The following is a 26,398-nucleotide window of genomic DNA, read 5'->3' as shown; positions in this document are numbered from 1 at the left end:
TTTACTAAGCTTAAGACTGATCAAAGATAGGAACTGAGATTAATGATTACAGAATGTTGTAGAATGATGACATGGGTAAGAAAAATCCATGAGGGTTTGTAGGTTTCAGAAATCAACTGCTGTGTCTGTCACATTTCAGTGTTTTGTCTTAACTCAGATACTTCCCAGTGTGATGATGAAAGTTGACCTCTTTTTATTTTGTATTTAAAAAGCTTGAGGCTCTTACCCTGTGTCTCAAAACCGGTAATGTTTTCCTTCCTCCAGAGGATATCAACACACTTCAGTTAAGAAACTCAAATGCATAATAGATTTGTTTTCTTGCAGGCTTGTCAGTTAATTAAGAATCAGCTTGCTAGATAAATCTTGCAGTTTCAAATGTTTCTTAGGTGGCTGTTAAACTACACTATCAAGCACTTCCAAACTTCCCTCTTTCCTAGGTAACTTTAAGACAGTTTGCCATCTGTGGATAGTCCTTTTGTTAAGGTGAAGGAAGCTGCTGGGAGCTCCAAGAAACCTGCCAACACAGTCATAACGTGCCAGTGTATCTGTAAAAGGTGTGATTCATGTTACGGTAACAGAGTGCAGCTCTTTCCCAGTCTGATTGCCCAGCTCTGTCACCCCAGTGATTCTTCAAGAGTTTTCCTTCCTGCAACCTTGGCCATTTTCATTTATGGTTGAAAACGGCTATTAGCAGTGTAAACACTGGAATGGTTAGCCTCTCTGTCTCCGAGGGCTTCCTGATTAAGGGCACCAAATATAGGAGTGGTATTAGCCCTTTAGTACTAAAAGCATTCACTTTTAAAAACATGATAAGCAGGAAGTGTGTTCTATTTTTTAATCTGGAAATAGTTAAAGATGGTTTAGAGCAGTAGGTCATTATGACCTTTTTCCAGGTACAGTTTAAAAAGTTCAGAGAGATCTAGCACAGTTTCTTTCCAACCCGTCTCTTGAAATCAGGCACAGATATGGCCAAACTCCACCAGCACAGAGTAAGCTTCTTGAGGATTGTAAAATGTATCACCTGCACAGTGACTGACGTAGTTCTTCATACATGATTTGATCCTAACAATGGTAAGAAGAAAAATAAGCTTTAGACAATGGTAAAAAATCATGCACTGTATAAAAGTGACTTTATATGTGTTATTTAAAGCGAAACAAACCAGCTCTATGACCCACTTAGCTGTATTTTAAAACACTTGTAAACAAAAACCTAAATATGGCAAAACCATACTACCCTGGCTCATTAATAAGGTTCTCCTCATGTGTAATTAATAGATGCCTCTGGCAAGAGCTCTTATACTTAAAATTGCCATGTTAGGTTCAGAATTACAGCTTTAGTAAGATAGATGGTGCCTCTTTTCTGGGGAGCTGAATTGACACTTTATTCCCAAATTTAGTTTTGCCAAAGTGAACTGACAGGATCTTCTTTTGATAATCTAACTTAACTGTTCCTTCATACTTTTCAGTAGGCACTTTAAATGAAATTTGTGAGCAACAGAAAACTTAAAGATGTTGACTTGCACTGAAATAACTGACTTCAGAATGTGATGCCTGTCCATAGCTTTAAGAACAACCTATTTTGATTTGTCTTGAGTCAACTGGTGAAACCAAAAGCATGTTAATAGAACTCAGAGATATGTATGGGAGGGAAAAGAAGAGTCAGAAGCACTAAATCAGTGAGATACAGCTTTTAACTTCCAGTATTCATAGGAAGGTGTGAAGGAAGAGTTTTTGTCAGACTGAATCTGTCTAGCAGTTAGGAAGTAGCATCTGTAAATGGCAGATGAGTATACTGTACTTCAAAATATCTAACTGTGAAGATTCTTCAGATGACTGTAACTGAAATATAGGGCTCTGAGATGCCTTTGAAATGCAGAATTGTATTTCTGGGTATTATTTAATCAGAAGGAATACATCCTAAGTGATCGTTAAGTTAAAACATCTCTTAAGTTTCTGTGGCTGTTTCTTCTTAGCTGTTTGCTTAGTGATTAGCAAAGGGGAAGAAAACCACAAGTACCATCTTTAAAGGGCCTTGGTGCCAAAGATCACTTCTAACTTTCAGAAAAGGTTAATGACCATCAACATAACAATGAAAGGAAAGCGTTAACTAATTAACTTCTCTCTTGCTAGTGTTCAAAGTGACTGTATTGGTTTATTTTGGCTGCAGTACACTCTTGGCAACACAGAGACCTATCCAGGAGAACTCTACAGCAGTAACAATTTCTATATGTATTAACTTCTCAGTTCTGGTAACTGAGATGATTGAACAGCTTTCCTTCCAGTCATTGAAAAGAACATGTCATAAGGAAACTTTTAAAACAAACTTCCTTGACAAATGCAAACAATGAAAAGACTGATAAAACACTAGTCTTTCATGTCCTATCTCAAAATGATTTTTTGCACAGTAACAAAAATGATTGAGCATCTTTGGGTGTCACATTCATCTAGGGGGGAAAAAGGTGAGGGCAAGATGTGGAGCACTCTAAAGGCCTTGGCTTTTAGCTGATTATTCCACAGCTAAGAGGTTAGTTCCAGGTCAATAATTAATCCAGGAATGTCAGTGAGAAGTCCAAGGTGCCATACTAAAATATAACCTCAATAGCATGGTAATCTATCTAGATGCAAGGCATCATCTGCAGCTGAAAGGAGAGACTTCAATTTCTAACCTTATAAAGAGCATTAGGTTTGTTTAATGCAGGAACAGGTAGTGTCAGTTTGAAATATGCAAGTATACTGCAACCTTTACTATTCCCACCAGGTTCCAGCATAAAGAGTATCCTTTCCAGAGGAGTAAGGAGTCCTGCATACCTAAAGCTTATCTTACCTTTTTTGATACTGAAGATTTCACTTTCTTAAAAGCTTCCTCAAAGTGTTTACGGGAAATCTTGATTTCTCCTTAGAGAACAGAGCATAATAATGGGTTAAAACTGCAGTCAAGTGACAATCAAGCTATTGTGTGCTTTTCAAGGCAGCATTCCTGGAACCTAGCCAAATGCATGTGCTAGTCAGTTGGATGAGATCAAATTCAGCAGTATTAAGACCACCTGAACTCTTACAAGTTTTATGTAGCCTCCTGTTTATGATTTTAGACAAGATCTTAATCCCTCTAGCCCCTGCACCTTAAGCCAAAGAATGCTTGTTTCAGAAAGTTCTTAGGTATTTACCTAAGTTTTTACCTGCTGACTGAGAGTTTCATTTTTAAAGATGTGACTTAACTGCAGCTTGCATCAAATCCAGTTAGAATTCAAGTCCCTCAACCCTTCTGGAAGCGAGTGCCTCAAATCCTGCTGCTTCCAGTTCTGGGGTCTATTTTCTATACTTATTATTAAACTTCCATGCAGAGTGCTATTAAGTACCTAGAAAACATTTTATCATTCCAGCTTTACTACAGGATGCTCAATTCCTTAATAATTGACTTTATAGTACTGCCTGGCATTACCCAGAAGTGATGCAAGCTTTCACTTCTACAACTCTAAGTTTATGCAAATTGCCTTTTTGACCTTACTGTGGATTGCTGCATTAATTATTCCTAATCATAACCTTCTGAACAGGTTTTTTGGGGTGGTTTTTTTTTAGTATGCTAAAACATATGCACACCTCAAAGCACAGAATCTTCTGCTCTCACATGCAAGTGCCTTGTTTAGACTTAAAAATCCCAAGATACCATTACTATATAGATTCATTGCAATCCTAATATTATACCCAGGTATTAGATGTGAGAAAGGTACAAAAAGTGTGTCTTTAGTCAACCTGGTGAATTTTCAATGCATTTCATTACGATGATTTTGTTTCCACAGATGGGTACTGCCACTACCTTTGTAATGTGAAGTGGGGTGTGCAGACATGAAGAAACTGTCAGGACTCCTCATTAATACATTTGTCTGAGTTAGAACAATCTGCTGATATAACAAAAAACTATGTAGTGAATGGAAAGCACTAAATTAAATAAGAGCTTATTTAAGGTATAAAACAGAACAGCAAATAGTCTACAATTATGACTACCTGCTTGAAAAGTAAAGACGAAGGTTAAAGTTCATTGAACTAAACACACATCCTTACTGCTCTTTCTTAGCTTAGTTCTCTGAAGCTCTTAATTCAAGATTCCCATTACTGTATGACGTTATACCAGTATAAAGGTGTAGACTAAAAATATCATTTCAACTTATTTTTCCAAGGAAACCCTAGTTACAGTAAGAAAGTTCAATGTGGGCCTTTCACAGAAGCCAGATTACTTTAAGACTGAGTCATCGGAACTCCAAAAATAATAAAATGAAGCTATGAGAATTTAATTCTGCTTTCAGTTTTGTTTTTAAGCCTGTAACTCTTTAATCAAATTGTGAAACAAGATACAGCCTCAGCTATAGGGAGGGAGGAAAGGAATAAACAGCATTCAGCAACTAGGACGATCAGTATCGCTAAGGACATAGTTATCAGAAAAGGTCAAGGTGAAACTGCTGATAGCTATGGCTAGGCATAAACACACTTTTATCTACTGCTAGGTAAAGTAGTTCTACCTCTTATTGAAAGCAAGTTAGGCTATTTCATGCTTATTGTGTGATAAAAACAGGCACAAGGCTTGATCCTGGGGAGAATTCAGCTGTCAGTAATCTATACCTCTTTGTCCTGCTTTTATGTAGTTTGCCTTGATTTCTGATGACAAAACCATTTAATCTGAGTAAGTAGGTATGAGTGTTTTATCAGTTAAAACTATTTATATTGATAATGATAAAATAGTGAGGTACATCAACAGGTATAACTTAACCAAATATGAAACTGTTTCTTTTAGCTATTTACATAAATGAGTGAAGGAAGGATAGCTGGTTCCCTTTCCTCGTAACGTGAAAGTATCAAACAAGGACCAGATCTTGCTTTTCAAATGCAACTGCAAAGATACAAAACTCTAATCTCAGTTGTTAAACCACACTCGCTCTTAACTACTCCTTCTTAAGATCAGCTTTATAGACTATGCAGGTGATGTGGGGTCACTGGATATCTTATAATATCCATAAAGGATGGTCTGGGGTAAGATCATAGTTTAGAAGGTCAGTGAATTTGCCTTTTCAGCAGGAAGTATTAAGAACTCCTCATACCCTATATGTTCTTTGTAACTACATCTATTTGAAATAATATACAGGAAGTATTAAACTAAAATGGGAAAGGTATGAGGTTAACAGTAAATCAGCAGGACTAGATGGTGTTCACCCAAAGGTGATGAAGGAACTTGTCTATGAAACTGCAGAACTGCTGGCTATATCATGTAACTTGTTACAGCCACCAGAGGACTGGTAAGCTCCAAGGGACTGTAGGATCTATCCTTTGGTGGACTAAAAGCTGATTAAAGGGTATGAAATAGAGTGTAAGGATTAATGGTCCCTCTTCAGGATCGGGAACAAGCAGCAGTAGGGTCCCGCTCTGGCATTGGTGCTAAAATCTGTTCTATACAGCATGTTGATCAGTGGGTTGGGGAAGGGAGCCAGAAGTGGAAACTCCAATTTTGCAAGTGATACTGAACTTGTCTGAGCAGTCAGATGCTGAACCAGTGATGAGAAACTCCAGCATGACTCTAAACTGAAAGTTGGACTGATTGTTGTTAGGATTCCCCCCTCTTTTATGCCAAGCTGCAATATCTGGCAACTCCCAGACTGCAATGACTCACCTCATCAGCTGTCCTGCAGCTGTTCAAGTTGGATGTAGAATTTATGGATTCTTGTGAAAAATATCAGAAAAAGGATACATTTCCATTCCACTATAAACAAGTTGTTTCAAGCAAACCACTGCTGAGTGTTAAAAACACCCCACAACCCTGAACTGATCTAGAGGGAGAACACCAGGTATAACCAGGAAGTTGCCACAGAGTTTCTACAGAACAGAAAGTAGCAGCACTGATCTTAGCCAGGTGATTCCAAACTACTGACTGATAAGGACACACATCACCCATCTACAGTCATGCACAGAGGATGGGAGGGGAGGCACTTGTGGTAACACTGAAGGAAGAAATTCTCCAGTGTGTGTACACATACTACCCTTTTGAAGATATAAATGAACAAAACCACAAGCCAGGGCTGACAGCTTGGAAATCCAAACCCAAGGACATCCCAAATAGGCAGCTGCTATAAACATGCAGATCAAGCTAGGCATATATTACGGACTTGCTGGCTGCCTACACATCCATACAGTAAGTGCTCAGGCTGCAATCGTAATTGTGGACGCTGAATTCTAGTGATGAACGTCTCTGATTGATTAAAGCCTGCTGTATTTTATAAGCCTGCTTGTAAAACAGACCGGATAAACTCAGAAATTGCCATCTCGAATCAGAAGCTTTTATCATCTACAGTAAACAAAATGGGTATCCAAGTCACACAACTGTGAAGGTTATCCTTCTTTGTTTCTTTTTTCCCCCCCACTCTAAACCAACACACTAGTTCCCTCAAAACAAAAAATGCAAACAGTTTGCTCTGTTAACCTGCTGCTGTCAAAAACTAGATGAGACCAGATATTTACCAGATCAAACAGAAAGAATCAAAGCCATCAAAATTCCATCATGGTTTTTAGGCTTTCATTATGCCTCTGATGTCCAATATGCTTTCCAAGGACATAATGTGAAAAGTCACAATTCCATCTTAGCTTTGCATTTTGACTCAAAGGTAAAATAACAAGCAAAATTACTGGAAAAACAAACCTAGATGCACATTTTATATACAAGAGCTTCAATTTCCAATTGCATTTTCCTATCTGTATAGAAAAAGTAATTCAGAACCAGGAAAATGCAACTTAAAATTGCAGAGAGATATGGAAAAGGCAGACATTGTACTTGAAACTACTTGTAATTCCCTGTTAAAGTCCTGGCAAGAGCTCCTCACGAGCTCAGCACCTAAGATGAAACATGGCACTCAGATTTTCCAAGCACCATTACACTAGATGCAAGTATTCAGTTAAACAACACAACTGAATGCCAAAGGTATATGATCAGTATGTCTGCAGTTAAAAATGGACTCAAATCTGCAAATAAGTCAGTATAATTAGCCTTTGATGGTGCTGTGTAAATTTGGCAAAGGTGTATCCAGTCTAGTATATGAATTGTAAGCTTATACTATTGCAATAGCATGTATATGCATATATAGACACTATTATACTACTACAATTTAACAAAGTTTTCTTTAGGGTTACAAGGCTCAGTTCTTTTAGGAAGAAAATATGCTGAACCTGCAGCATATCCATTTTTTCCTATACTCTCCCCTGCAATTACTTCAAAGATGCTTATGTGTTCTTGAAACAAATCTGACAATTTTTGTTTGGCTCAGCCTTTGTGCTTGTCTTGAATGACCTTAAATACTTCACAGTCCATTTATCTTCTCTATATTCAGTTAAGAGTTCTGTAAAGCTTGCTTACCTTTCTTGCTTTGAGCATTCTGCAGGGCCATTTCCTGTCTTAAGGCGCAAACTGAAGCCTCACGCACAAGAGCGGAAAGGTCTGCTCCTCTACAGATACAAACAGAATAGGTTATTGTAGGATAAATCCTCATGTCTTTTGCTGATAGCATACAGAAAGGCAAAACACTACAGATCCTGGTAAGAGACTGGTTGTGCTGTCATGAAGAATAATCTTCAGAACACTGGAAAGAGGGACAAGAGCTACGCAGTGCTGCAGCCTTCATTATGGAGTGACATCCTCAGATCTTAACCATAGATTAAGATCAAATAAATGGGAAGCAAGGAAAGAGACAAACTCCCCATTTAGCAGCCTTAAAAATGCTGAAGGATTGATTAATACTGGGCCACTTGGTGGGAACATGATACTTTTTTTTTTCCCTATCAATCTTATGAAAGATTCAAATGGAATCACCCACTATTACAAAAGGGAGTTGCCTTGCTCGAAGCTGCATCAACAGTTAATATGCTCATAAAATGATAGTATCAAGAAAACAGGGTCAGATCAATCTTTCTAAAGATTTGCTTCTAGTTTCCAGCTGTTCAACTTTTCACAAGCCTTTAAACTGGTGCAAGTCACTGAACCAAAGACAGTTCTCAGTTAACTCCCCATGCTGCATTTGTGGGTGCCAGAAATGCTGCTGTATTAAAATAATGAAACCAAACCCCACAACCAACCCCCAACAACAAACCCCAAACCTAAAATCCCAACCCCCAAACCAATCAAAGCCCACCATAAATCCCAAACAAAAAACTCGCCACAACCAAACACCCCCCCAGACGACAGTGAGTGAAAGGGGCAGAGAAAGAAAAGGTACTGATCTTTCCCAAGTGTGAAACAATGACAAACTAGAAATCATTATTGATGATAGCTTCCATTTCTTAAATTTAATGTTGTGACAAGCAACCTTAACTTCTGGGTACTCAAGAAAATCATTAGCTATTAATAAGTCATTTAAGAGATTAAAGCTTTTTGAAGTTTTGTAGAATGCAACTACACATTATTCTGACAGATACGGCTATTGAGCTTTCCTAAAACACATGCCTTGGTATTCCCGAAGCACAGGCTGAAATAGGCCCTCACTGGTTTGTCAAGCACACTGCTTTCAACTCTGGGACAGGAGCTGGTTATGGCTGTTAAAACCAATTTGCTTTCCATCATCACTGTATATGGGTCCACAGCTTAGAGGGCTCTTTTATCCTCAGATTACGCAAGATGAGAAAATAAAGACAAGCAAAACCAAGAGGCCTCTGCTGATTTGTATTTACAACATGAAGAGGACTATTCCAGATGAAAGAGACTTTAGGATCCATACACTCCTACAGACTCCTTGGGAAAAAGCCTAACTGAAAGCAAGGAAAGTAGTGTAAGGGAGAAGGTTTATAAACCCTGAAAGTTAAGACATTGTCTTAATGACAGCAACATAACACACATTATTACACATCAGAAGACCTTTGGCACTGCATATTAAATATTAAAGTCAAAACTAGAAGCTACTCACGTATAACAATCACAATGTTGACTGTAAGCTATTTCTTCAAGGCTTACATCAGTATCTAGTGGAGGCCGGGTGCCATCCTGAAGGGATGAGATAATAAGAAGAGGAAGATAAGAAGCCACTATTTTTTACACGTGCTATCCTCAAATTTATTAAGTTTCATCTATCAGATATCATACAGGGCTCTGAAACAATCCCTGAAATATCCACATATATTAATGCAATACCCACATATATTCATGCTTTTAATCTCAAACCCACAAGAAGGACAAGCAGCCTTAAAAACATTTCATTATGAAATATTAAATAATGATAAATTTTAAACTTCCCACCAACAGATTAGATTTTCTCTCAGAAAACGATGGCCAGCCTGTCACAGGGCAATGCAACACTGACACTGTACCAGATGGAAACGTGTCTTACAGAACTGGTTACATCAACAGCATTGCTTACCTGAACTTCTAGTTTTACTATGTGTTGAAATCAAACACCTAAGCAATAAGCATGTAGATTTGGTCTTACCAATCACCTTGAAGACTGAACTAGTTCATCTTTTATTTCTACGCATGTATTTTCAAACGTAGAAGTTTTCCATTCTGGATTTCATGAAAGCTTAACACATCCTGTAGACAGTCCTGTAGACTGACACTACTCTTCCGTATCATTACTACTTGCTCCACAAAAATCCCAGAAGTGGTTTCCTTTGTTATTATTTTTGCATCTGCAACAGCAAAAACTATTGACCAACATTATAAATTATTTGTTGAAACTAGCCAACTAAGTTGTCAAACACTGTAAGCGTGGAGATCCATTACCCTTAGACAACAGTTAAGTAGTACCATGGTAGTACAGAGATTCCAGATGTCTACAATATCAAACAACACCTGAGTTTAGACAAGAAAGGTCACTTTTTGATACAATTGATACACTTCTGCCAGAAAATCAGATGACAGAAATGCACAAATTCATGTAATTCTGACTTCTTCAGGTGAGCTACTACATACCTACAATACCTCCAACAAGGAAGAAACCCAACATGTATAGCAACTGGCAAGTTAAACCCCTGGAATATGTAACACAGTAGAATAATCACGAGTCCTTGCAGTTCTTACTGACTGCTGAGTATGGGAACAATCCTGAATGAATCTTTGGCAGAACACCAGTCAGGAAAGGGGGTGGAAACCAAACCAAAAGAAACAAAGGAACAGCCTGATTTTGAAACATCTTGGAATGTTTCAACATCTTGAGTTTAACCTGGAAGCAAGGAAGCCTCGCACAATTTGATATGGGATACTGTAGTAATTGTACAAGACCACAAGCCAGACACCACTTTTGCTAAAGAGAAATGTTTTACCTATTGCTTTGAGCAGCAAACATATGCTGGGTATTGTCTGAGGGGTTTGATCTGCCTTCTTTGGAGACAAGCGCAGTAGCATGTGCACCAGAGAAGCTTAATACAAGCTTCCAGGAATGTAACTAACACTAGTAACTTAAACATGTGAAGACATGCTTCTCTTGCATAATTAATATGCAATTTGAAAATGCCTGATTTGTACACGTTAACTGAAATAGAACTCTCTCATTTCACAACAAGGCTTCAACCCACATTTAGGCTGGGTGCCTTACAACCTATTCCTCCCCTTTACTCCCTTCTCTGCTCCTCAGTGCTGCCTTTGTAAGCATCCATGTTTTCCCTCAGCAACGATTCTCAGTTTCCACATCCTGTGCCTGTATTCCTCAGGGATTTCTGGGAATGCATATGGTCACCATCACATTTGCACCAAACATGTGGGTTCATCTAGCCCTGAGCGCATATTTAAGCAAGTGTTCCTGTACTCAAATTTCCTCACCTAGAATGCATGGATGAAATCTGACCAAACCCAAGGTATTTCAATTAATTTAACATATTTTTCTCTCTTCATATTCCATGCTGTTATTGTAGATAACTCCTATGCATTTTTAAAGAAAATAGCAACGTATGTCTCGTTCCTAACACAAGCAATAACAAATCTTTGCCTAGCTTTATGAGAACTCTGGTGACTGCAGAAGTAGTAAAGGGAGAACAGCCTCAGCCTCCTCATGGAATGGACATAGAAACACACAAAGACTCATTTAGAGAGTTTTATCTCATTTCTGCTGGCCTCTTAATTAAGAACTGAGGAAAAATAATCCGTCCAAGACTTGACATCTCAATCACTACAAAGATCTGTAATCCAATTAAGACTGGTATGAATTCAGTACGCATGGAAGTATCTGGCATTCCAAAAATAACATGCCCTGATAACCAACGACAGGATCCACAGGAACCAAGCTGGTAAACACTATGCAATGTGTTGCCTGTATCACAAGAAGGCACATGTTCAGATAAGGCCACAGTAAAGATGGTTTGTCAGCAGAAATACGCTCTGGTAACAGGATAACGACAAGGTTACCACATTCCATGGGCCACTCCTCTTGGTGTGATCGCAACATTCAGACTGTAGCCAGTGTCATTACCAGGAGGAGGGAGCAAAGACACTTCTCAGCAACCTCGCCCAAGATTTATGGCAGCTGAAGTAAGCACAATTTGAACTGTTTGGTTCTTAAAGTGAATCTAGAAAACACTTCTAGCAACTATTTGTCACTGCCAGTCAGGAGGAAGCCAAGACATGAGTGAGGACTCAACACAGAGTTCCTTATCCTCAGTAGAGCACACAAGTGATCCTGGCCTTACCCACATAGATGCATGCACCGTGGTGACTGTATGTGGATGTGAGAGTGTGAGCAGGTGAAATTGATGAGAGAATGAAAGAAATCAGTTTTGTTTAATGCCTCCTTCCTTTCCCAGGCAGTCTTGCCCCAAGCTTTGCTGCACTATTTCCCCACACCAGTGACTGCAGTGAGAGCACCCGAGATCCTACAAACCTCCAAAGGTTCTCCAGCAAAAAATAGGAAGAGCAAGACCTGCATGTTACACACCAGAGCAGAGTCTGTACCAGAAGCTTTCTGCTCTGTTTAGATAGTCTAGTGACTGACTGACCCTTACTACCCATTTCTTCCAGAAGGACAGGGTTGTTTCTATTAAGGCCGAACGATCATATAAACCCATTTTTTAAAGAACACATTGAGTTACCTTTAAAAATAAATGTGGTAAAATAAAAACCATCATTCCTTATGGTATGTTTGAAAAATGATTCAGGGATGTTACACTCAGATTCTCTTTAGGTCTTTTAAAAGGTAACCATCTTTAAGAAGAGGGTTGTAAAAAGTTTTAACTGAAATATTTTCATAATACATAGAAACAATAAACTGATTTAGAGCTAACAGCAAACAGGAGCATACTTCTTTTTCCTCCATGAAGTACAAATGAAGGAAAAGTCTAACATCCTGAATTTGTAACAAGAGTCTGACTTTTGGAACAACTATTTTGGCATGAAGGAACATGCTTGAATGAGTTCTGACTTTGTGAATTCTCCTATGGGATTAACTATTGCCTATACCACAACGTTATGCTTAGATCAGTCTGAAATTACTTTTTTACGAAGTTGCTAAGTAATTTTTGCCACACTCTTCATAATACAGTGCTAGCTTTCCTTAGAGCGAAGACTTGGTCTCCTCTGCAGCTCACAAAAACACCCATAAAATTGGACGGAATACCTGCTTTTAACAACTAATGCTGCTGATCTAGTGGAAGTAGAAAATATCCAAATAATTTGTAATGATTTCCATGTTCTTTCTTAAAGGCCTTGATTACTGCTGTAATACTTAGAGAATCATAGAATGGTTTGGGTTGGAAAAGACCTTAAAGCTCAGTCAGTTCCAACCACCTGCTATGGGCCCGGACACCTCACACTAGACCATGTCACCCAAGACTCCATCCAACCTGTCTTGAGCACTGCCAGGGATGGAGCATTCACAGCTTGCTTGGGTAACCTGTTCCAGTGCCTCAGCACCCTCACAGTAAAGAACTTCTTCCTTAGAATTCTATAATCCACATCTCTGAAGCAGCGGAATGTGCCATTAACCCCAGGGAGGACCCACAATATTTTACATTTTCACATTTACTTTGACCTACAACCTTTATCATCACAAGATTCCTTTAATCCTAAAGGCAACTAAGTGGCACAATTGCTGTTGAGCAAATTCAGCTGGAGCTTGTGAATCATCCTGGGAACGTGTGGAACCCCCCCAAAAAAGTTTGCAAAATGTTTCTAGGCCCATTACTCAGACAGATAGGAATCTTTTCATTAAACCTGTTCAAATTGTAACTATTAAGGCAGCAGCTTCTATGTTTACCAGGTTTGCTTTACTCAAGATTTATCAGCTCAGAGCAATTTTAACAGCAGATGCAACTGATGGTTTATTTTTATGACCTCATGTAATATCTGCAAGTGTTTCCTGAGACAGGATCCTGCAATTCTCTGTAAAATTTCACTTTGTCTTAAATCATTCCACCAAGCTTTGCGATAAGGATTTATTTCCAAATACTCACTTTGGTGATGGTCTTTAAAATAGCAAGTCGATCTTCAGGTGGTGGCAAACCCACATACAGTGTTTTATCCAGTCGACCCGGGCGCAGGATAGCTGGGTCAATTATATCTTAGGGAGAGGGAAAGAAGAAAACAACATCCAGAAATGAAATATACTCTCAGGAAAGTGTACACATGAAAAGCAATATATCCATACTTGTACTGAGATTCAAAGAAGGCAAAATTTGAAGCTCTGAGCATTAAAATAGCTGATTGAAATAGTTTCATCTCTGTCAAGTAGGAGCCTCTATTACCCAGAACAGAAAAGCTGCATCTCTCAAAGACAGCTTATAAATACCAGCTTCGTCTCTTCACAAATGAAAACAGCTCTATCTTGTCATTATAATACTAGAACGTGTTTACTGTCATATCTAGCATGGTTGAGTGAGGAGTTCCACATTAATTCACAACAAGGGGAAAAAATGCTTCCAGTTTGTTATGCTCTCTTGGCAAAATGTTGCTAACACACAAACTACATGCATTCATATTAAAGGTGAAGAACTGGTAAAAGTTAAGCAGTTAATACTTACTATACAGATGTTTAAAGGAAAGAAAACACCAGCCAACCCCCCAAACAGTAGCATGGAAGCACAGCTATCCCTCTTGGCAAATGAAAACAGTTTCATAGAATCCCACACTGGTTTGTGTTGGAAGGGACCTTAAAGCTCCTCCAGTTCCAACCCCCTGCCATGGGCAGGGACACCTTCCACTAGAGTAGGTTGCCCCAAGCACCGTCCAGCCTGGCCTTGAACACTGCCAGGGATGGGGCAGCCACAGCTTCTCTGGGCACCCTGTGCCAGCGCCTCAGCACCCTCACAGGAAAGAACTTCTTCCTAATACCTAACCTAACCCTCCCCTCTGACAGTTTAAATCCAAGAAAGCTGAAAGCAGAGTTTGCTCAGCTCTGTCAAGAGTCCTACTACCTGATCTACCACAATGTCGTATTGATTCACTTTTTAAAGATGTATATAGTTTTGTTCAAGTTACTCTCTCACCTATGCTTAAAGGACAAAAGGTAAAATGAGATGCATACATAAAACCTGCTCCACTATTTTTCTCTTGGACAAAAGCATTTTATCCCCCAAGATACACCAGCCATGGCCAGAGGCATCTATGTAGGCAAAAATCAGCTACTGCAGATGGTCAGGGAAAAAAAAGGAAGAACTTGATGTGTTAATTTAATCCAGACCAGATGAAACAAGAGTTAAGCAGAATCCCTGCCATGGGATCTAACATCTTTCTTACATGTCTGTGTACAGTGCTATATGATACTTTATCTTGCTTTTGGCACAAGTGCACTTCCCTGTTTTCGTGTGCCTGTGGACAGAAGCCTTGCCACATTATTAAGGTCAGATGACAAAGTTCACTCAACAGATCAATTACAACAATGAAAACAAACACTCTCAATAGGGATTGCATTACACCACCGTGCACTTGAAAACTTCCCCATTTGAAGTTTCAAAAGCTCTTTAAAAATACTAAGCTTGACGTGGAAAAAGCTATTTCCATTTTGCACACCGAGAACATGGCACAATGACATCAAGTTAATGATACAGTCTAAAGATGCATTCATCCATTTGTATGTTAGTGATTACACTGCCTACATTCAAAGAGTTACAACAACGCATGCTCACTCAGTATCTTACAAAAATGGTGGTTTACGGTGAGAAGACCATACCAAAGTTGAAAACAAGGATCTACACTCCCCACCTCCCTGTGAGTAAATTCACTTAATTCTGCTGGCTCAAACATGGGCCTGAGGTTCTTGAAAATTCAAGTCACATAACACAGAAAATGAGTATTTACTCACTGATCAAACCCACCCATTAGATGCACTTCATATCTGTTTAAAAGAATTGAATAATCCTCCTCTTTGAAATTTAGGAATTTCAAAGCATTCCATCCTGATAAATCAGGAAATTCTCTCCATACCTATTATCTTGAAACTTAACAAAGAGAGTCAACTATTTTTAGATACATTTAACATTCTAATGAAAGGAAGGTGGTTATCATAGACACCTCTTTCAAAGCCCGTTATTACCTCTCAAGTTTGAAAGTGAAACATGGAAGCGTGCTAACACACAGCACTTCTCTTCCAAGCAGTTGTCTCAAAGAGAGAATATACTTCTATTGAGAAATGGCTAGTTAGTAACTTTCTGTCTTGGTTTTCTGATGCAGTCAACAGTAATGACTATGTCATTTGAAGACAGTAGTACTATTTTCCAAATAATTTGGCAAAAGTATGTAATAAGACATTTACAGTACATCCATTCCTTGCTTTGTTTTTACAGGTTAAAACAGGGACTAGCCTCTAGAGAATGATGTAATATTTCAGTTTGCTATACTGCTCTCCAAACTACTGCAAAATGTTATCCTCTTAAATGCTATTGAACGTATTTTTGCATGAATCCCTTGACCTCTGTGCCTGGCAACATCCTGGAGCAGATTCTCCTGGAAGGCATGCTCAGGCACACGAAAAACAACAAGGTGCTTGGTGACAGCCAGCATGGCTTCACTAAGGGGAAATCCTGCCTGACCAATTTGGTGGCCTCCTATGATGGGGCTACAGAACTGATGGACAGGGGTAGAGCAGCTGAAGTCATCTACCTGGACTTGTGCAAAGCATTCGACACTGTCCCACACGACATCCTCATCTCTAAATTGGAGAGACATCAATTTGCTGGATGGACCACTCAGTGGATAAAGAACTGGCTGGACGGCCGCACGCAAAGAGTTGTGGTCAATGGCTCAATGTCCAGCTGGAGACCGGTAACGAGTGGTGTCCCTCAGGGATCGGTGTTGGGACCAGTCTTGTTCAACATCTTCGTCGCTGACAGGGACAGTGGGATTGAGTGCGCCCTCAGCAAGTCTGCTGATGACACCAAGCTGTGTGGTTTAGTTGATATGCTGCAGGGAAGGGATGCCATCCAGAGGGACCTCAACACGCTTGTGAGGTGGGCTGATGCCAACCTCATGAAGTTTAACCATGTCAAGTGCAAAGTCCTACACCTGGGTCGGAGCAATCCCAGGCACAGCTACAGGCTGGGCAAAGAAGAGATTCAGAGCAGCCCTGTGGAGAAGGACTTGGGGGTGCTGGTCGATGAGAAAATGAACCTGGGCTGGCAGTGTGCGCTCACAGCCCAGAAAGCCAACCGTATCCTGGGCTGCATCAAAAGGAGCGTGACCAGCAGGTTGAAGGAGGTGATCCTGCCCCTCTACCCTGCTCTTGTGAGACCTCACCTGGAGTATTGTGTGCAGTTCTGGTGTCCTCAACATAAAAAGGACATGGAACTGTTGGAACAAGTCCAGAGGAGGGCCACAAGGATGATCAGGGGACTGGAGCACCTCCCGTATGAAGATAGGCTGAAAAAGTTGGGGCTGATCAGCCTGGAGAAGAGAAGGCTGCGTGGGGACCTCATAGCTCCCCTTCAGATACTGGAAGGCTGCTATAGGGATGCTGGGGAGGGACTCTTCATTAGGGACTGTAGTGACAGGACAAGGGGTAATGGGTTAAAACTTAAACAGGGGAAGTTTAGATTGGATATAAGGAGGAAGTTCTTTACTGTGAGGGTGGTGAGGCACTGGAATGGGTTGCCCAGGGAAGTTGTGAATGCTCCATTCCTGATGGTGTTCAAGGCCAGGTTGGACAGAGCCTTGGGTGGGATGGCTTAGTGTGAGGTGTCCCTGGCCATGGCAGGGGGTTGGAACTAGATGATCTTAAGGTCTTTTCCAACCCTAACTATTCTATGATTCTATGACATTCTGTTGTCCTATAATAAAATCTGGTAGTCTCACACTCATTTCCAGTTGATTATTCATATTTTATCTGAACTGTGCAAGGGTCAAAAATGTTTACAAAGTTCTGTGCATACACCAGCAACAGCTACCGTGCTGAATCCATCAAACTTCTGCTATAGTCACCACAGCTGTTAAGATTGTAAGGAAATTGTTCCTTACTGTGAGAATGGTGAAGGCCTGGCACTGGTTGCCCAAAGAAGTTGTGAGTGCTCCATCCCTGGTGGTGTTCAAGGCCGGGCTGGACAGAGCCTTGGGTGACACGGTCTAGTGTGAGGTGTTCCTGCCCATGGCAGAGGGATTAGAACTGGATGATCTTAAGGTCCTTTCCAACCCCAACTATTCTATGATATGATTCTATGATTTGACATATACAAGACCTAGGTCCTCACATTTGTGACATTCCGGAGCTCAGAAAGGCTCCAGAAGCCCTAAAAGGTTTTCTGAGACTCTAGATTAACTCTGCAGTTAACAATTCTGCTCCTACACAACAAACAAACTCCCCTAAAATTACTGCGAAAGATACATAAAGTTCAAAGGCTTGTGAAATGCAGAAATGTAATTTGTGTGAATTAGAGCTATTATGAAAGAAACTGTTCCATGCCTCACATATTAGGTGGTTTTTTTAGATCTTATCTTGCCTTTCATTCCAGAACACGTATAAACAGATATAATCATAACAAACAAAAAAACCCCAAACCAAAACTGGAACTATTATCAGAGACTGAAGATTAGTTTTCTACTGTGTTTCAAAACATGTGATTCAGCTGACTGGCTCTAGAAAACTAACAAAGTTGCTAAAGAAAAACAGAACTCACTGGAACTAGGACCATGCTCTAAGATAACAGTACAAGGGGATTTCTGCAAGAATTCATTACAAAAAGCTAGAGAAAAAGACCATAAATAAAAGCAAAGACAGCTTCAACATTTACATCAAGCTTAAATCGCTATCACTTTGTAGCATTTTACTGATTTGATGTTTTCTCAAGTTACATAAAGTTCCTTAGATCCCACATAAACGCAGCAGTTCTCTGAAGAGTTTGTAAATGTTCAAAGCCTGGCGAAGTAAAAAAAGAGCAGAAAGCAGCAGTATCCAACAGTGGAGCTCACACTGGTAACTAGGAAATTGTGGGAAATTACAGACCTTAGTTAACAGTGGTGCTTGATGGTTTTGTAAATAACTAGTCTTGGATTTGGGGAAAGAAGTAGACTGAAAAAGAATGTAATATTCTGACCCATAAAACTTCTAAGAGGACATGACATTTCTGTCTCTTTTTTTCCTCTCTTTTTAATGACATCGAGTGCTTTAGAAGTTTAATCCTCTTCAGACAAAGTTTAACACTGGTTCTTCATTTAGGTGGAAAGAGATTGAGTTGGGAATACTGCATCCCTGCTAATTTAGCAGTAGTCAAGAAAGGTCCACAGAGGACTTTCAAAGTCACTGAGTAAGTGCAAAAAACATTTAAACATCCTACTTTTTAGGGTAGATCAAAGACTTATTTCAGAAGAAGAATTACCACTTGCAGATTGGTTCCTTTGTTTACCATATGCAATCTACTGGGCCTGCCCTTTTGTGAAGATGGAAATTAGAGTGTTCCAAGTCCTTAAAAGCCATTGTAAAAAATAATTTGGCAGTCTTCAGCCATGGGGTATATAAACCACCACCATGTCACAATAATCCCTTGTCACAGGTACTAGCATCTCACTGGAACAGCTGCACCAGGAACATACCTTCATGCCACAACTGCTACCCTACTGCTACTACTGTTATTCTTTATAATAACAGTAATATTTTTATGAGAAGGATCTTCCTTTGGCATGATGGTCTCTGAGGCTGCAATACTGACAACATATACTATGTCATGAACAGTACCAGCAACCAACTGTAAAAGCTAACATGCATGCAACCACACTAAAAAAGAAGCAGCTTAAAAAGCCATTTTCTCTCCCATTAACATGGATTAAAAAAAGATGAGATCTCACACTTCACAATATAGATCCAGTGGAAGGTTCTGCTGGGATACATGTATTATTTAGATTTATATTACAATCCCCCAGCTCCATTATTGCACACAAATATGACAGAGAAATCTTTCATAACCATGTCAGACCTCTAAGCAAATGAGCTTTTCAGACACCACAACTTTTACTGTTTGTGGGATTTATTTAAATATGCTAGTCAATATAAGCAATGTTTCTCCTTCAGGTCTCTGCTTGAAGGTTTCATTCTTAGAGTGGTAAGAGTCCTTTACTAGCATGAACTTCACTGTTCTCTATTTGCATCGTGCTCCTATTAGGCACCCAAACCATACTAGTGGAATTTAATTTGGTGAACACTGCCTCTTCAGAAGCCCCATAAATGGTGAATAAACTGCACAAAAGAAAAAATTGCTTTGATAAAAGCTGCATCAACTAGAACCTATGTTTCTTCGCAATGCAGGCATCACAGCAGAAGTCTGTAGTCTAAACGTACCCTAGGTGTTATTCACAGCTGATATCTTTCTGAAGCAAGATACTCATCCTTATCCAAACTGCAAAGATAATTGCTGCCTCTAACAAAAGCCAGATGTGCCAAGCTGTGCTGTTCAGAAAACAGATGTTTTATCGTGTTGGCAAAACAACTCCTTTATCAAGATAAAATTCATTTCTCTTTACAGAATTTGTAGATACATCTACACACTTACATTTGGTTATCAGATTTGTTATCCCTGCCTTTGAATTTTCTTTATGTTTGGTATTTTAAGCTCAAATTCACTTTTTTCAATGTCACTGGCCAGTAAAACATTGCTGATTGCAATTTGCCTTACAAATCTCCTTCAGCTTCCTTCAAATAGTAGTTCAACCCTCATTAGTGGAAGGTGTCCCTGCCCACAGCAGGGAGTTGGATCTAGATGATCTACAAGCAGATACAGATTTAAGCATTTTCTGCTAATATTTCACCATGTAGAAGGTCTGTCATGATGCAAAGAACTCAAGGGGGAAACCAAGTTCAGAACATGAAGCCCAAGAAGCAAAAGACAGGCAAAAGGGAAAATGATTTAACACGAGACAGGTCCCTCAAGGCAAACAAAAATTAAAAAAGACTGTAAGGTTGTACTAGATTAAAAAAATAAATCAATTTAAGCAGCAAAAAATACGTAATTTGTGTTTTAGTTAGAATTTTATGTTCCAAGAAGATAATCCAAAGTCCAATTCAGCCAAAGGTCTTTTATAGCATTTTACAGCAATGGTATCAGGTACTAATTAAGCCACATTTGAGAGAGGCTGCTTCATCTTACACTGTCAGAAGAATGTGGAAGAGATTAATTGATCAGGAAAGGTTTGGGTTTGAAGAGACGCTGTAATTTTAAGGACAGAACAAGGTTAGTTGTAGAATTCAAATATGTAAGGACACATGATTTCCTTAAAGAGAGCCTAAGAGGTCTGATTTCTCTTGTTTATGATTTTTGGGTCCTTACCTGGCCTGTTTGTGGCAGCCATAATGAAAACCTGCTGACGATTCTCCAGACCATCCATCTCTGTGAGTAACTGGTTAACTACCCGGACACTGGCTCCTGACTTTAAATGGAGAAATGTGTCAACAAAATTGAGAATACAGTGGGAATATGAATATTTCAAAGTAAAAGAAACAAAATCTCTGTCCCGAAACACTACTCAAAGTTTCTTTTTCATACCTTTAACGCAGCTATATTCTGGATTTCTACTATTTTTATAATCTTAGCATTCAATTCTAATTAAATTCTACTAATATGGTTTGAGAGCTTAATAGAGACAAGCTCAGAGGTGGAATAGCTCTGAAGTCTAATGCATTCCATTTACACTCCTGCCTCAGGTATTTTCATGACCCAGTTCATGTTGTTCAAATAAACACAAACTTCACGCAAGCATTACAGTTGCATACAGGTATCAGATTTGACCATAAACGAAACATGATATTGAACTACACTCCGTCTTTTCCTACTGCTCTGCATGGCCAACTTGGTAGATATATACACATTCTCTGGGTAATTTTTCTCTATATATGCATGCTAAAATTAAAAATAAAGCTTTATAAAATTTGACCAATATATTTTTCCTCAACAATGAGAAAGCCTCTTGGATTGTTTTTCTTGGGAGATACTGAACGTAGCACCCTTCCAGCTCCTGATGTTGCTAACACAATGCCACAAAACCTGCAACGGAGGTAATTTATTTATGGAGATATTTTACAACAGACTCACTTCACGGTCAGACCTCCGAGGGCACAAAGCATCAACTTCATCAAAGAATATAACACAAGGGGCTGAATTCCTGGCACGCTGGAATACCTGACGGACAGCACGTTCGCTTTCACCAACATACTAAAACAAATGACAAATCTCAGTGAAACAATTTCAGACATGAAAATCCTGATTTTAAACAAAATAAGCTAAAAAAATCAGTTTTAAACAGTATTTGAGGTGCTTTGCAAGGGAGAAGTGCAACTTGCTAACCAGTTTACTTCACTAACAGTCTGTTTCTGTATCCTTACTGAGCAAGATTTACATAGGAACTGTCCCTAGCTCACTTCTGACAGTTTGCAGTGCATTCAGAGTTTAAACTTTTTTACTTCTCTACTTTTTGGGGAATAAATCTAACTTGCCATGAATCTGCTGATGAGAACAGTGTGGCCAGCAGGGCCAGGGAAGTGATCGTCCCCCTATACTTAGCACTGTTGAGGCCACACCTCAGATACTGTGTTCAGTTCTGGGCCCCTCACTACAGGAGAGACATCTGAGGTGCTGGAACATGTCCAGAGTTCACCAATGAAGCTGGTGAAGGATCTGGAGCACAAGTCTCATGAGGAACAGCTAAGGGAACTGACGTTGTAGTGAGGTGGGAGTCAGTCTCTTCTCCCCAACTAACAAGCTGTAAGACAAGAGGAAGTTGCCTCAAGTTGCACCAGGGGAGGTTTAGACTGGATACTGGGGAATATTTATTCACAGAAAGGGTTGTTAAGCATTGGAACAGGCTGCCCAGGGCAGTGGTGGAATCGCCATCCCTGGAGGTATTTAAGACATGTAGATGTGGCACTTAGGGACATGGTTTAGTGGTGGACTTGGCAGTCAGTTATGATCTTATAGGTCTTTTCCAACATAAATGATTCTATGATTCACAAATACAATCTTCACTAAAGGCCCTGTTGTTCTTCAGTTGTTCACAGACAAACCCAGTGAGCAAGCTGAACACAATGAACATCTGAAGTTCATATAGTAGTTGTTTGAAGACAGAGGTACAAAAATGTTACTGGTCATGAGCTGTTCCCACTGTAGATTTGAAATTTTGTTCTTTTTCCAGATCTACATAAAGCAGTGATGGATGTAGTTGGTCATTTAGAAATCCTACTTCAGGCAAGAAGGCTCCACCTGCCATGTAATTTAAACCAAGATACATACTTAAATCTACCCAGATAGCAGTAAAGCTGTTCATGCATAAAGGAAAAAGCCAAAAACTTGAAGCAGACATTAGATGAAGCAACCTGAGTTGCACCAGTATCAGCTGTGTAATTACCAGGAACTTTGCTTGCCCCATGCTTTGGACAAGAATTCCAAAAAAAGCACAATGATTAATGCATACCATATTTAGCAGTTCGGGACCTTTCACAGATATAAAGTTCAGTCCAGACTCATTTGCCACAGCCTATCAAAAGGAATAAAGATAGATGTATATATAAACCACACATTTTTCATGTTTTCTTTGGTTCTGTCCATGGAGCAATAAACAAACTTAAAGGAATGAACATACTTATCAACTGTTTGTAAAATACAGAAACCAAGTGCAATTATATGCAATGAAGACTAGGAAGGGAGGCAGGGAATTTAGCAAGGTGTTCTCTCTTTAATGGGGCAGTGATCCAGATTCACACCCCAGTGTCCTCCCCCATATTAGCTGAAGAAGTGTCAGTAATTAGTGGGAGTTAAAGAGATATTCAACTACATAAGAGCATTTGAAGACAAAGATGAGTGACAATCTGGAATGATTATCTGCATCTACATGGGGAGGCCATAAGAAATTAAATGCCCCAAGGAGAAGGAAGACAGAAGTATTTTCAGTCAGGTAAATAAAATAAACAAAACCACATAAATACAGTGGAGTGTAGACTACTTCCAAGTATACAATTTAGTTATAGTGAAATAGTCCATACAAGTGGTTATCTAATAAAGTTTCTTTCCATCTTTGCTATTTTCTTCTTCACCAACTTCATTCCTTCAAGTTTTGCAGTAATTCCATATCAATTCAAGCAAAATTGTAATTTTATGACAAGAAGATCACATAACTTTAGCACAGAGGCCCAAATTTAATTTTATGATGAGAGGAGGTGCAAAAGCCCAACTTCTGGCAGTCTCATCCAGACTCAGTCATCCCTACAAAAACATCCACTTCAAGAAGATTCTCCAGTATTTTTAAACACACTGGAACAGGCTGCCCAGGGACATGGTGAAGTCACCATCCCTGGAAGTGTTCAAACACTGTGTAGATGAGGCCCTTAGTGATATGGTTTAGGGGTGGACTTGGCAGGAATGGTTGGACTTGAGGATCTTGAAGGTCTTTTCCAACCTAGTTGATTCTATGATTCTGTATTTAGAAAACATATTACCTTAGCTAACAGTGTTTTGCCACATCCAGGAGGCCCTGCAAGGAGGACACCAGCTGGAGTAGTGAGGCCCAGAGCTTTAAACTGCTCTGGGTTTCGCACAGGTGCCTAGAAAAGAAATCATCATCATTATCTGTGACAAACAGCTAGCATGGAATTTTTCATTTCAGTTACAGTTGGATTAAAAACACTTCATAAGCAATTTTTTTATGCCAATTCTTTATAGGCTAAAAGAATAAACAGTCAATCAGCACCTTATTACCTTGTACCATTACTGAGAAGGAAAGATTATATTTATATAAGTTCTCATCCTAAGGTGTTAGTGTTAAGATGCCCTCTGACTGGCAGTGAGACTGCTAACCTTCCATCAAAGTTGTTCCAATTCTTTGTGTGGCAGTTGCATAACTAAGGTTGTTGGTACAAAATTCTTAGATAACTCAAGGTTTAGTAATAAAGAACATATTGTTTTCATGCTTTCAGTTTTCATGCTTTAGGTTTTCAGTAAGTGAAAGGTTAAATACATGTACCAGACTCATAACAAATTTGAAAGCAAATTAAAGAAGTCTGACAAATGAAGTTTTAAATGAAGATGTTGCAAAATTCCTAGGTTGTAGCATATTAAAACTCATGGGCAGCACCTTGTATTATTATTCCTTCAATAAGTCTTAAAAAACAAACAAGCATAGCTTTATTTCCTACACAGGGGGAAGTGCAAAGACAAAATCTTTGAAAGCAAGATTAAGACATACCAATATTGCCATAGTCAGCTCCTCCCGAACATCCTCCAGGGCTCCGATATCTGCCCATGTCACATCAGGGATTGTGACAAAGCCTTCTCTCTTGGCAGAGGGTTGCACAGATGACAGTGCAACAATAAAATCATTCATCTCAATGCACAGCTTCTGCAGCTGCTCCTCAGGCAAGGGGTCTTGCTTCTTCAGCAAATCCAAAAGCCTCTGCAATTCATCCTGAGGATATATGGAAAAGGAAAGAATAAGGTTATGCACTGGATTAGATTTTAAGAACCATTGTTTAAGGGCTTTTTCAAAGCGATACTTTCTTCAATTGTAATATTAATTATTATACAACAAATTATGTATGATACATATAAAATATGTAAAACAACATTCAAAAGTAATATTAATGATAAAAATGTAATGACAGGAAAGTACTATGTACAGGTAACACTTGTGAAAGCACTGAGCTGACAGACTACAGCCTTGATTTAGATACCACAGAAACAGAGCTAGCACATGTATTTTGTCTTCAAATTATTCCCACTGTTTCTCCCACACTGATTAGGAAAAAGTTCCTTCCATGCTGAAATTTCCAAAACATCTATTATATGTATTAATTCTGGTTTTAATAACAAATTGCTCTCAAGAGAAAGCGAATAACTCTGCTTAACAGCACAATCCCAACAATTGGCAGAATAATAAGTTACATATAAACCTTTAAAACTCTGAACAAACACTTTTAGATTATGCACTTTTATTTAACATAATCTGATTTCAAGTCAAACTCATTTCCTCAGTCTGATTCGACCTGGTTCTGTAGTAAGGCCCTGATAAAGTTTGGGCAAACAGAATAGACACACAGGGTAATGCTTTTCAGCACTGTCCCACCTTGCAGACCACAGTGCCCCAGGCAGGTACGTTCCATTTTCCCCAGTTGGCTCCTTATTGGGGAAACTGAGAAGACACTTGATCAAAGAACTTTATAGTTGCACAACAAATACATCCCGGTTCTCATACAGAAAGGCTGTACCAAAACCAACTGATACTGCACCACAAGAAAACTATACCAGGGTTTTCATTTATAAGACAGAGGGAGAAAAATAGTAAGAAACCCTCTTAAATTTCCACATTTTTCCTACAGCAGTATATGGGTAATGTATCTCTTCCTATTTGTTGCAACTAAGATAGCTCTACAACTGACCACAAAGAAATAGAAGTCTTCATAGTGCCCAATAATCCTTTTAAGCCTTCTCTCCTTAACAGAGCCATTAAAAAAACCTCTTAAATAGCCAAGACCACTGAGTTTGTTTACTTGAATTGTGTGAATGATTTTTAAAGGCTTTGTATGTTTAGTTTCCCATTATAAACATAATTTAATGGTTTTAATGACAATGCCCTGTATTAGACTATGTCAACCTCCTGCCAGCTATCAAAATATGGCTCTGTTAGGATTAGACTTCCTCATCCTCAATAACCCCTTTGATCATGGTGATGTTGATAAAAGCTGAAAATACCTGCCCCTTCCTGCTTTCTTTTGACTACGTCAGGCCCCAGAAAGCACTGGGAGTTATTGCAGCATGATGATGTTATTCTAATACAAAACCTTACTACAGCTTTTTACACTGTTTTTTGTTAATGGCAATAGCACTTTTCTGTGACAGTCCTTCTAAAACCAGAATCTGAGTACAAAGTGGATTTAAAACCAATTCGTTTTACTTCTCCAGACAAATCTTCAGGAAACTGACGTGTAATGAAGGCACATACATGCTCCGAATATTGACAAGTAAGGCAAGAATTTCTAGATAAAGGTGGTCCGGT

At 39.2% G+C, this 26,398-nt stretch overlaps 1 protein-coding gene across 1 annotated transcript in view; it reads right to left on the bottom strand.

Annotated features, from left to right (window-relative positions):
• Positions 1-821: 821 nt before the first annotated feature.
• NVL (nuclear VCP like) overlaps positions 822-26,398 on the bottom strand; it is a 42,198-nt gene continuing 16,621 nt past the window's right edge. The window contains exons 14-23 of the mRNA XM_065679787.1: positions 24,593-24,811; positions 23,847-23,951; positions 22,826-22,888; positions 21,451-21,570; positions 20,689-20,788; positions 13,399-13,505; positions 8,931-9,007; positions 7,391-7,479; positions 2,825-2,895; positions 822-1,062 (exon numbers count right to left, since the gene is read on the bottom strand). Coding sequence (XP_065535859.1) covers positions 1,018-1,062; positions 2,825-2,895; positions 7,391-7,479; positions 8,931-9,007; positions 13,399-13,505; positions 20,689-20,788; positions 21,451-21,570; positions 22,826-22,888; positions 23,847-23,951; positions 24,593-24,811 — 996 coding nt within the window. The 3' untranslated portion in view covers positions 822-1,017. The remainder of the gene's footprint in view (positions 1,063-2,824; positions 2,896-7,390; positions 7,480-8,930; positions 9,008-13,398; positions 13,506-20,688; positions 20,789-21,450; positions 21,571-22,825; positions 22,889-23,846; positions 23,952-24,592; positions 24,812-26,398) is intronic.

This window comes from Lathamus discolor, chromosome 5, assembly GCF_037157495.1.
Source record: "Lathamus discolor isolate bLatDis1 chromosome 5, bLatDis1.hap1, whole genome shotgun sequence".
NCBI classification, from domain to species: Eukaryota; Metazoa; Chordata; class Aves; order Psittaciformes; family Psittacidae; genus Lathamus; species Lathamus discolor.
This window is presented reverse-complemented; position numbering and strand designations above follow the sequence as displayed.